This window comes from Lepisma saccharinum, chromosome 16, assembly GCF_977018435.1.
Source record: "Lepisma saccharinum chromosome 16, izLepSacc3.1, whole genome shotgun sequence".
NCBI lineage: Eukaryota > Metazoa > Arthropoda > Insecta > Zygentoma > Lepismatidae > Lepisma > Lepisma saccharinum.
The window spans coordinates 31,338,938-31,351,790 of NC_139244.1; the positions used below are offsets into that span (position 1 = coordinate 31,338,938).

The 12,853-nt window shown below is 41.3% G+C and overlaps 1 protein-coding gene across 2 annotated transcripts in view; it reads right to left on the reverse strand.

The window, feature by feature from the left end:
- Positions 1 to 12,853, reverse strand: part of Task7 (TWIK-related acid-sensitive K[+] channel 7) — a 75,123-nt gene that overhangs the window by 28,480 nt on the left and 33,790 nt on the right. For both annotated transcript variants that reach the window (XM_083137296.1, XM_083137295.1), the window contains exons 3-4: positions 3,537 to 3,880; positions 1,216 to 1,334 (exon numbers count right to left, since the gene is read on the reverse strand). In XM_083137296.1, the coding sequence (XP_082993422.1) occupies positions 1,216 to 1,334; positions 3,537 to 3,880 (463 nt within the window). The remainder of the gene's footprint in view (positions 1 to 1,215; positions 1,335 to 3,536; positions 3,881 to 12,853) is intronic.

A 12,853-nucleotide genomic window follows, 5' to 3' on the forward strand; every position in this document is an offset into this window, starting at 1 on the left:
AAGCCCAAGACATGTAAACATCGAAAAGTAGGGCCACTGGAGGACCAGTAGGAACTTGGAAGTAGAGACCGCCGCCCCAACTACAGGTGTGCAGCTGAGAACGTTAAAGCCCAAGACATGTAAACATCGAAAAGTAGGGCCACTAAAAGACCAGTTGGAACTTGGAAGCAGAGATCGCCGCCCCAACTACAGGTGTGGAGCTGAGAACTTTAAAGCTCAAGACATGTAGACATCGTGGAATAGGGCCACTGGATGCCCAGTTGGAACTTGGAAGCAGGGGCCACCGACGCAACTACAGCTGTGGAGCTGAGAACTTTAAGGCGCAAGACATGTAGACATCGGAGAGTAGGGCCACTGGAGGTCCAGTTGGAGCTTTGAAGCAGAGACCGCCGCCCCAACTACAGGTATAGAGCTGAAAACTTTAAATCTCAAGACATGTGGGGTCAGGGGAGATCCATTTGGAACTTTGAAGCATGCCGCCGACGCCACTACAGCTGTGGAGCTGAGAACTTTAAACCCAATACATGTAGACATCGTGGAATAGGGCCACTGGATGCCCAGATGGAACTTGGAAGCAGAGGCCACCGACGCAACTACAGCTGTGGAGCTGAGAACTTTAAAGCCCAGGATATGTAGACATCGTAGAATAGGGCCACTGGATGCCCAGTTGGAACTTGGAACCAGAGGCCGCCGACGAAACTACAGGTGTGGAGCTGAAAACTTTAAATCTCAAGACATGTGGGGCCAGGGGAGATCCATTTGGAACTTTGAAGCAGGCCGCCGACGCAAGTACAGCTGTGGAGCTGATATGGTTAGATCCCAGGCTAGTGCAGGACTAATTGGAGTTTAAACGCAGAAGCTGCCGAAGGCCCAGACACATGGGGAGCTGAGAACCTTAGAAGGCAGCGGAAACTGGACACCAGGGACTGAAAGACTATGTAGAAATTTGATATGGAGACCGTGGTGTGATATTGTAGGAGGATACATTTTTAGCAGGATCACATTTGATATCCCTAAATATCAAATAACTCACATCGGATCTAAAGAAGCACTTATTTATCTAGATTTTCTTGTTGGTAGCTAGAGAGGGACTTTTAGACCATGGAGAATTTGTTAGGTGCTCTCCCTGACGACGTCACTGACTCTGCCCGCTATTACAACATTAAAAAATAACTTTTCAAATACATAAGGCAGAAGATGTTATTTCGTACTCACATTGTCATAAAGCGGAGAACTAGAAGGTTGATACTCGCAGCGACGACTGCCAGTCCGAAGAGAATGAAGACCAAGCTTAGGGCGACGTAACCTGGCTTGTTGATTAACGCCTTATCGTTCTGCAATTAGAATAACACACGTTACTCCATATGTTCACATTTAGTAACAGTGGATGCGTCAGCGCTTAAGCTATTCGTCCATCATGCAATACACGAACAATTCTATTTCATCTCTCTCTTTCTTTTTATCTTCCCGAGAAAGACACACACAGAGAGAGAGAGAGAGAGAGAGAGAGAGAGAGAGAGAGAGAGAGAGAGAGAGAGAGACGGGAATAAAAATAAAATTATAGAAGAAGATAGAGTAAGAGAGAAGGAAGAGGAGAAGAGAAAGTTACAAAAATGGAAGTGGAACAGAGAAAAATAGAAAGAAACAAAGCAAGAAGTAAATAGAGAGACAGAAGGAAAGAAAGAAGAAGTGTTAGATAAACAACAAAAAGAAAAGGGATGGAGAGAAAAAGAGAGACGGGAATAGAAAGAAAATTATAGAAGAAGATAGAGTAACAGAGAAGAGAGAGGAGTAGAGAAAGATAGAAAAATGGAAGTGGAACAGAGAAAAATAGAAAGAATCAAAGCAAGAAGTAACTAGAGAGTGAAAGAGAGAGACAGAAGGAAAGAAAGAAGAAGTGTTAGATAAACAAAAAAGGGACGGAGAGAAAGAAAGAGAGAGAGAAACAGGAATAATGAGAAAATGATATGAGATAGAGTAAGTAACAGAGAAAAGGAGAAGCGAAAGAAAAATGGAAGAGAAACAACAGAAAAAACAAAAGAAGTGTAAATAAGCAAAGAGAGAAGTAGAGAGAGAGAGAGTGAAAGAAGACAAAGAAATAAAAAGTACGTTAGAACAGCAGAAACGGGTGTGTGTGTGAAAGAAAGAAATCAATAAAGAAAGAAGTATATAGAGAGACAAAGGAAAAACTAAGAAAAGGAGAGAAAGAAAGAGGTAGAGAAAAAGGAACCAGAGAAAGGAAGGATAGGTTGGTTGGTTGATTTGGTGTCTTAAGTTCACTTTATGCACAGTAAGGCTAATCGAGACTGGACCTACAGTTTAAAGTGGGATCCGAACCACTTGTGCCTCCACCGGGTATCGAACCCGAGACCCCCTGATTACAAGAAATAAAGGATAGGAAGAGATAGATAAAGTAACAGTGGAAGACAGCTCATGACAAAGAGATAAATCAACATACTGCAAGGTTTGTAATTGGGATCTTACCATTAAATGTTATGTCTCTTGAAAAGGTTCTCTCTGGATATAAGCCAAATTCATTATTCGCCAGGAAAGCCCCAACAATTATTTTGTTTCTTTCCCAAGCATTTGTCCACATTTCAGAGAGTCAAGAACTCAAACACATCTGTTGCATACAGTAAAGGAAAATTAAACATAATTTGGATAAATAACGGAAGAGATGAGATAAAATTTCGTAATCTTCTTATTTAGCGTCGCTTTTGGCTAATTGCGACGATGAGGATGAGTGATGATTAGCTGGAATTGAACCCAGGAACTTTTATGGTGAGATCAGAAGTCGACTATTTAACGCGCTCGGTCACTGAGCTGGTTAAAAGTTGGCAGAAATGTGGTAGAATTATTTCATAATCAACATACTAAAAGTTGGTTGGTTGAGTTGGTGTTTTAAGTACACTTTATGCACAGTAAGACTAATCGGGACTGGACCGACAGAAGTTTAAAGTGGGATCCGAACCACTATGTCCCTCCATCGGGTATCGAACACGGGACCCCTTGATTACAAGGCGACTACGCTACGACAACGCTATCACGAAGGCACACAACATACTAAGAATCGTAGGAAATAGAACTGAATTCACGCCCATCATATTGGAATGTGGTCGCGAAGCACACTGAATAGTAAATATTTCGCAAATAACCCCTCATTAATAACTTCTCTTATTAAAAAGGCCCAACTCACCACACATAAATCACGTCGGTAAAATAACTGGTTTCGCCAGGCTCACGAGGCCAATAATTTTCGTTTGATTTGTGTGTTTTTGCCATGACTTTAGAACGCGCTCTATGCTTTTAAAGTCATCGTTCCACATAATCTCTGTCAATTGTTATCTCATTGCAAATTGTTTCCTTTACTTTGCTTAAGTTGTCTACGCTAATGTGGGCCAGTTCTAAAGAGAACATGCAATATATGACTAAATAGTGCTACTAGAATTTTCGGTACGTATCCTGTATCTGTAGACTAATTTCAAATGAAATTTGACCCCAAAGCCAGAATCTCCCAAGTATAAGTTTGAACTCACCTGAAGAGCCACGTAATCACCGAAGCCGATGGTGGTGAGGGTAACGAAGCAGTAGTAGAAGCTGTCGAAATAGCTCCATCCTTCATAGCGGGAGAACACAGCAGCACCCGTGGTGATGATGATGGATGAAAGGAGCCCCGTAGCGAGCATAAGATTCATCTCCGTTGCCTCCGTCCTCTGACACTTGAGCCACCGCTTCCCCTTCTGGATGACGACCGATGCGAATTTGTTCAGCCTTTCGCCGATGCTCTGGAACATCACGAGACCCAGAGGAATGCCCACCATTGCGTACACGATGCAAAAGGCTTTCCCGCCGTAGGTGACTGGCGTCGAATGGCCGTAACCTGAAGAATATATGTAGGAAAGAACAGTTACTAAGTGACGAACAACAATAGTCAAGTATGAATCAATAAATAAAATGCGACTAATTTAGTAAGACCATTCCATGTTGCTGTTAAGTGGCCTTAAAGAGTATTTATCTAATAGTAATATAATTAAGCCTTGTTTCCATATTAAAAACACTAAGTTGCTGACCAAGGTAGATTTATTAAGAAATATAAACACTTAACAAGTAACGTTTTAACCCTGTATCAGGGTCTTCCTCAGACGAAGAACTAAACTAAAATGACAAAATACAGATACAGAAAAATTACATACATATAGCTGAGGAAGAGCCTGATACAGGGTTGAAACTTTACTTGTTAAGTGTTTATATTTCTTAATAAATCTGCCTTGGTCAGCAACTTAGTGTTTTTAGTATTTATCTGTTACTAGCGAACTCTACAGTTAGATATACGCTCTAACATCCTTGGAGCCGTTCGTGCGATGTCACTGGCAGCAAGAAATCTTGCCAGGAGTTCTTCTTCATTATCCACAGTTGTCTCGTACACAACACTTTTTACGTGACCCCCACAAAAAAATCAAGTGGGAACAGATCAGGAGAACCTGCTGGCATACCCTTCTCGTTACTATGGTTTTGGCTTGTAACTTCTGAACAAGGCTTTTCCGGACAGGGGTTGCTTATATCATATTGATGCTTTTGTTTCTCTCCATCATTCTTGAAAGTTTGTAACATGGTCACGGAAACACCCTGTATATATCGTCAGGCGTGCACTAATTGGTGCTATCGGATACGAACTCGAGTGTTCAAGAGCGACCTAGAAGTCTCGTCCACTCGAGTTCTGGGTAGTACGCCGTACACATAAACAGCTCAAATACACTTCAGGTAATGGGTGGGCCTTTTGGTAAAGAAGGGGCCAAATTTTAGTGTCACCCATATTCTATAGTTCTTGCACGTTCACACACGCCATAAAGTTATTGTTAATGAGTTCGTTAGGTATAATTAGTAAAACTGTTGAAATTGATGATGTTATAGGTTTGTTTGTGTATTAAGTATGGGTGTGCGGGACAGAATTTTTTTTTTGTTCGGGACGGGATTTTTTTTAAATCCCAACAATCGGGACGGTAAAAAATCGCAAATTTTCGACTAAGTCGGAAGATTTTCGGGACGGGAAATGTTCGAAATTTCCCGAACCTCTGTAAATTTCGAATTCTACACTTCATTTTCACCTTAAGTGATTGCTTTTGCATTTCAGGAATACAAACTAACAATTTCCAATAAGTTCCAGATACTTACAATGCAGAAAACATCGAGAATTAAAGACTTCTTAAAATGACCATTCAGTATTTCCCGACTGGTCGGGATCCCGAAAATTCGGGATCGGGACGGGTATTTTTTTTCTCGATCCCGGTCCCGACTTTTCGGGATCCCGCACACCCCTAGTATTAAGGTTAAAGCATGTAAATGTATAATTGAACTGTGTAGAATGGTTTAAAGGGACTTTGTTATATTTAATATATTTTGAAAAGTTTGTTAACGCCAGACAATCAATAAACTTCAGGTAAAATAATTATCTGTTTAATTGAAAGAAATGCTGATAGTAATTGTAAGATCTTAATTTATAATGAACGTCCTCCAGGCACATAGCGTTTCCACTACTTGCTCACATCAGACTCGATTCCGCTCGGGAGCGTGTCTTTCAAGGAATCGAAGGTGGTGATAATAGTTTGGCGCTTATTCTGGGTAAGATGAATCAATTCTTGACCATCCTTAGAGTGGCGTACCCAAAGGGGGGATGGGGGTCATAACCCCCTTTGGTCCAGTATTTATAAAAAAAAGAGAAAATGTCAAAGGTAGGAAAATATTGCAAAATGAGGACATCTAGAAAAAGAAAGGATACGTAACTACACCCATTCGAGCAGAACACTGCATCCGCACCGATTTCCTTTAGGTCCATCTTAACATTGTCATTCCAGCTTTGACTTATCCGTCTTGGATGTATCTTAACCGTCAGGTTTCCCAACAAGAACCCTACAAACTTTTCTATCCTCTTCCATGTGTGCCGCACGACCTGCACATCGAAGTCTTCTTGATATATTAATAATTATTTTAATAATAACACGAAATGAATATATGCAGTTCTATATTATATAACCTTCTCCACTCCCCTATTCATTAATTTCTTTGAAGTCCAAATACTAAATTAAAAACCCGTACAGTAAAACAGATTTCTTTGAGTTAACGAAGAGTATTGAGTTCATCCTTTCGTTAACCTAGAACAAACGAATGTTGGCCTTAATTCGATAAGTTTGACTAAATTATATGATAATAGAACAGATTTGCCCATAATGACTAACATGAATTGTTTCAGATGAACAGTTATTTCTTGTTGCTTGTTTAAAGACAGATTTGCTTACCAGAACATGTATTTTTACTTATTCCAAATATTCATTACTTCCCGTGTACTTACTTTTGTAAGTGAACCATGTCAGTAGAACTAATTAGTTTTATTTAAAGTAAAACTAAATAGCTAATGAAAACTTACCAAGGAAAGTACGTATATTTGCATTATTCTGAAAACATGAAGCAATTTCAAATCTGTACGTGGACCCTTGTGGACTTGAATGGAGGAAAAAATACAAACAAAACAAGCTGCGAAAACGCGAAAAACACAGAAGTCTAAGATCATGTATATTAATGCACAGCTGCTATCCACCACATACTGCTTGCTCGTGGTTCGTTCGGGCCTGAAATTTTCAGCACCGCAATGCGAAACTGTCCCAGACCGAGGTAAGCGATACGTGGTCATATCATGGCAAGAGTTTTCAACTGGGTAAACACGCAGAATCTAAACCACAAGTAATTTGCTTGTAATACGTTGTTTCTTCCATCAGTAATATGAAAAGGTAATGGAATGGGTTACTTTTTTGTTACTTTATAATATACATATTTCAGACAGCCGTAGTGGTCTGTAGGTAGTCTGACTGATTGCCACAAGTGGGACCCAGGTTCTATTCCCGGAATGAGTAATCTCAAGTATTTTCTCAAAATGCTCATAAAGCAGTTCCGGGGTTAACCCAGCCTCTAGAAAATGAATATTTTGGGGCAATGGGAGGTAGAGGTTTCCTGAGAGTCGTGATGATGGTCTGATTCGTGAATGTGAGGAGCCCTACTTCAACCTCAAGGTGTTACGCACGCGAGAAAGCTTTCAGCGTTATGTACATTTGAATCAAATTGTGTGTAATCAATTCCTTAACAATCAATTATTATTGCCATACTCCGGTTTAGTGTTGAATCCAGCTACATTCCTCCGGGGGGGGGGACATCAAACTTCACGGGGGGGGGGGTGTCATAAGTATTAAATTATAATGCCAATAAGACAATACCAATATTTTTAATTGCCTCTTACTTGTGATATGTAATTAGCTTTAATGAAGTACCATTTTAAGAATGAGATTATGAGAATCAATAAAATAATAATATAACATGCAATAATTTACATTTACACTACACTAAGGCGTTTAGGCTTTCTACAGCATATCTGTGGATGACATCATCAATGCAACTTGGCCATGGACGTCCGCAGGATTTTTTCCAGGGAGGGGCAAGGAAGGTATTTTTTCCAGGGGGGGCAAACAAGGCACATTTTCCCAACTAATAGTGTTGTTCCCTCAAAAAAATTGCTTAATTTATCATATTCATGCAATAATTAACACATATTATTGTGGCTGAAATGAAATTATATCTGCGAAATATATAATTTTTGGTTGACTTTCATTTTCCATCGGGGGCCACGGCCCCCCTGCCTCCCCCTTCCAGACGCCCATGAACTTGGCACCTTCATATAAGCTTGAAGCGTATCCTGATCCATCATATTTCTTAGTTTAGCAGTTATCAAAACGGACAACAATTAAAAGTGTTCATTATTTCGGCTTATTTATAAAGAGGACCGAAAAAACAGAAGTACGTTCTAAGTAAAAGTGAATGAAAGAAACCGAAAGTGACAAGGGCGCTATTGTCCGAATCAGTGGCGTGCCCAGGATTTTGGAAAGGGAGGGGTTATAGGTACTTTTATAGGTAATCAGTCTTCATTTTGTCACATTTTCCTGCCGTTAACGTTCCTTTTTGGAAATACTGGACCGAAAGGAGGAGTTATGACCCCCACCAACGTCCCCCCTTGGGCACGCCACTGGTCCGAATGCTCTGTCAGGTTACTGAAATTTTATGGGGGGGACTTTTTAATATCGGGGGGGGGGGTTCTTCCTGAATGCATCACAGCTCCGGTTTCGACGGTTCGGCTACCGAGCACCACCGAACTTCATGGGTTCGAGACCACACCTGTGCATGGGTGTTCGTTGTGAGTGTCCTTCCATCAATTCCATCAAATCATCACTCATCCTCATCTTCAGCAAGAAGTGGCAGGAAAGCTAAGTTAAATAAACCAAATCAACAAACAACCAATAAAAGAATAGAAAAACAAGAAAGAGCAAAAGTATTTCTGTTGGCGGTCTCTCACAATAAACCCTTCTCCAGCGACTGCTTCCAGCTGTTGAGGCACCGACCACCGTGAATACGTTGTACGAAACGTGGTCACTTACAAAACACTTTAATCTGTCGAGAAAGGAACCGGGAGGAGTGAGAGATTGCGCTCCATACTGAAGCTGCGAGCGATAATTAGCTGTGTTGTCCCCGTCCGAGTTAATAAACCAGATTCTGTAGCCGCTGGACCCTTGCCATGCAGCACATTACACTCAGCGAGCCTGCTCCAAGCAAAACGGTCGTCTCTCAAGCGAAAGGGCCCGGTCCTGTCCAAGAGGGCCGTTTCCTTCAAGAAATTTAATGAACAAATAGTTACATTCCAACAAATTCTTGTTTGGTGATCTTTCCTCTTACTCTCGCTACATAAACCTGATAATTAATAGACTACGGAGTTTATGATATTATATTTTCTATTTGCATGTTTTTCAAAGGAAGGAAGTTCATATATCTTGCACGATCGGGGATAATAAGTTGCAAAAAGCCATTGTGCGTTACTTTTTGTCTCAGTTTTATCGCATTTCCACTTAGACTTGAAATCCAACAGGGAAAAACGTACACATTAATTAATGCCAGTAGTATGGCCATGAATTTCAAAAGGTTGGGAATGTATGTTCTTTTCTTGTTTAGCACATAGTCCTATATTTTGCCGATTGTATCTGTATTTCATGTTCTTTAAAACGACAGTATATAAGACCAAAGCGGAAAGGAGTTTATGGCCCTTACAAGTGCCTCCCTCGAGAACGTCACTGTTCAATGTGAAAAATTCATAGGCGTCAAAATCTCAATGCCGAGTGTGAAGTAGAGATGGCCAAAGTGTCTCAACCTGAGAAAATAAAAAATACTACCCTTGGGGAGAATGGCAAGGAACTGGACAGAATCTGTCCCAATGACCGTGACGGACGTATTGAAAGTACTCGGGATCTACTTCTCGAGAAACCTGGTCGAGACTTCCAACCACACATTTCAAACCATAGTGCCCAAAATACAAGCAGTATTACATTTCAACCGACTACGCCAACTGTCACTAAGCGCTAGAATCAAATATGTCAACACTTATGCACTCTCGAAACTATGGTATGTGGCGCAAATACTACCCGTGCCTATCCAAACGGCTGCGAGAATCCGGAGAATGATCACACGCTTTCTCTGGCACGGTCACCTGTTCCATGTAGCTCATAACACACTATGCCTACCAAATCGCCTTGGAGGACTAAACCTGCTGAGTATCGACCGACAAGCGCAAGCCTTATTTTTGCACCGCCATATCACCATGATAGTCCAGCATCAGGATAGCATTACGGCTCGTGTGCTACGCTCCATGCTGGATGAAGTGGAACTATGTGCTCCAATTTACCCAGGTGTTATACCCACTAAATTTCTCTATTTACGAACAACCATAGTGGAAATTTGTTACATGTTGATGCTCCTTCCAAGTGTGGATCCTTCTGATATAACAGTCAAATCTCTATCAAAAATGCTGCAAACCCGGATGAAACATATTCCGCGTATTGTCCCATTATTCCCCAGTGTGCGCTGGAACATCGTGTGGAGAAACATAGCCGCGACCCACCTCCCCAATCGAGTGCGCTCCATATGGTACTTAACTGTACACGATGCTATCATCACTAGAGTACGATTGCAGAGATACCTTATGGCAGACAACTCCCATTGTACCAAATGTGCACAGGACGACACCTTAGCGCATCGACTGACGACATGTGTGACAGTCGTGGAACATTGGAAACACCTTAAGAAGTTACTTGGAATCATATGCCGCCGCTCCCCGAACGACTTCACTGTGAACCATTTATTAACTCCAGAGTTTCAGTATTTTCCTCTCACAAGAACACGTGCAGTGCAATTTCTCATAGGACATTACGTGTATTATGTGCTTGGCAACCAACCTCATGTACAAAAACTGTCATTCAAATTCTATGACAGTGAACAATATTATCACAATGATCAGATAACCTGTAAAGCCTTGTATGCAAATTTCCTACATGTGATACTTTGAAATTGACGTCCAAATGTAAAATTTGTGTAAGTAGTAGCTAATTTCAATAAAGAAAATTTTAAAAAAACAAAAAAAAAACGGATCCGGATCCGAAAGTTCCAGATCGGAATCCGGGTCCGAAAATTCCGGATCCGGGTCAGAATGTTCCGGATCTGAAAATCCGGATCCGGGAGTTTCGTATCTCAATCCCATTATAATATTACCACACCTTAAAAGGTATTATGATCTTCGATTACAAAGAAATTTTTCATTAGTTAGTCCTGCAAGATTTTCTTTTCAAGTGTTGAAAATACTTTGCTACGCATCGGCTAACGCACTCGTGCACAAAAATAATCTTACTTGTTTAACATAAAATGTCAGAGAGGATTTTGTAAATGCCATTGAAACGAATATGTATTCATTCGAATGTATTGGAAATGGAAACACACATAAATGTGAGACATTCCATTCCAAGATGAAACCTTTAACACATTTAACAAGATAGAAATGTTATATACAATTGTTCTACAGTTACAGTTTTAAAAATTAAAATAAAACATTATAATACGTATATGCAGTGTTAAGACTAAAAGTGTATTAATTACAAATCGCGCACGCGCACACACACACTATATATATATATGTATATCAGCAGGTAACAATATGTTATAACACATTCTTACTTTCCAAAGAAGCACTCGTGTGGGATGGCCAAACGGATACGGATCCGAAAAATTTTAGGATCCGGATCTGGCCATCCCTAGTGTGAAAACACCGCTGCCAAGGGAAACAGGAAGGAGAGGAGAGAAAGAGGCAGAGACAGACAGACACACACACTGAGAGAAAGAAATTTGGAGATTGAGACTTTAGGAGAAAAAAGAGGGAGAGAAGAAGATGAGATGAGATTGAGAAGAGAGAAAAAAGAGGGGGAGACGGGGATAGATAAAGAAAGAGAGAGTTGGAGAAGAGAGTTTGGGAGAGTAAGAGAAAGAGGAAGAGAGGGAAAAGAGAATGGGAGGGAGGGAGCGAGAGATCGCCTGGCACTGCACAGTGCAACAACATTCTCCTTGGTAAAAGAAATATGAGGATTATATGTTGCTGAACCCAAGGCTGTTATATATAAAGGTAAGCCTAAATCATGCACAACACATTGCAACCGTGAAGGAATATGGGGGGATCTTGACCATTTGTAAACGTGATCGGCACCACCCTCCGGTCGCCTTACCCCCATTTACTAGAGGCTCTGTGCACCCCACAGCCGCTCCATGCGAGGAGAATGCTGGAAAAACTCCTCACCTGATATCAGCCACTCCGGTGATATCGATCCTGAGTCTCCTGCATATACCTAATAGGTGTGTATGTATGTGTACGTATGGGACGCGTTGCAAAGTCACAGGACTCACGCATTAAACGAGTTATGGCCGTTGGCAGTTCCATAAGTCCTAGCTTGAAGTTGGTGAAGCTCGCTATGGCGTTCCTTAAGGCGAAGAGTGACAATTTCGCACCAGGTACATTTATTTCAGTATCGTCGGAATGAGCACTGCTATTAAGAAAATATCCGACTATACAGGGTGAACAGAAACTATAGGAACAAACTTCAGGAGGTGATTCCTGACAGGTAAAGGAACAAAAAAGTTCATATCAACATATGTCCGAAAACGTATATTTGCAAGGTAGATGGCACTGAAGAATGACATCATCCTCTCATAACAACACTCACAGTGTGCTTTTTTGTGTTGGAGATTGAGTGATTGGAGCTACGTCAAAGCACCATGGTCCGTTATTCATACCAGGAACAAGCTGAGATGGTCTTCGTATATGGTCAAGCAGATGGAAACGGTCGAGAGGTCCGCCAGCATGATGTAAGTCAAGCGACGGTGTTGTGAATCATGTATGAAAACCGCTACTATCCCTATCACCTGCAACGTGTGCAAAGATTATCACAAGCGGATTTTCCTCCAAGGGAACGGTTTTGTCGCTGTTTTTTGCAACAAGCCACCACCATATTGGTATTTCTGTCATCAGTCCTCTTCAACGATGAAGCGACCTTTGATAGAGATGGTATCGTCCACCTACACATTCGTCATCTGTGGGCTACAGCCAATCCTCGGGAAATGATTCAATCGTCACATCAGCAACGGTTCAGCATCAATGTATGGACAGGGATTATTGGCGACCACCTACTTGGATCATTTGTTCTTCCACAACGCCTTAATGGACAGACGTATCTGGATTTCCTGCAGAACACTCTGCCTAATTTGCTTCAGAATGTGCCTTTGACAATACAAGTAATGTGGCTTATGCATGATGGAGCGCCAGCCCACTTTCGCATTATTGTTCGTCGGACGAGGAGGCCCTGTAGCATGGCCCACTCGATCACCGGACTTAAACCTCCTTGATTTTTACTTGTGGGAGCATCTGAAAGGTGTTGCGCATGCTGAGCGA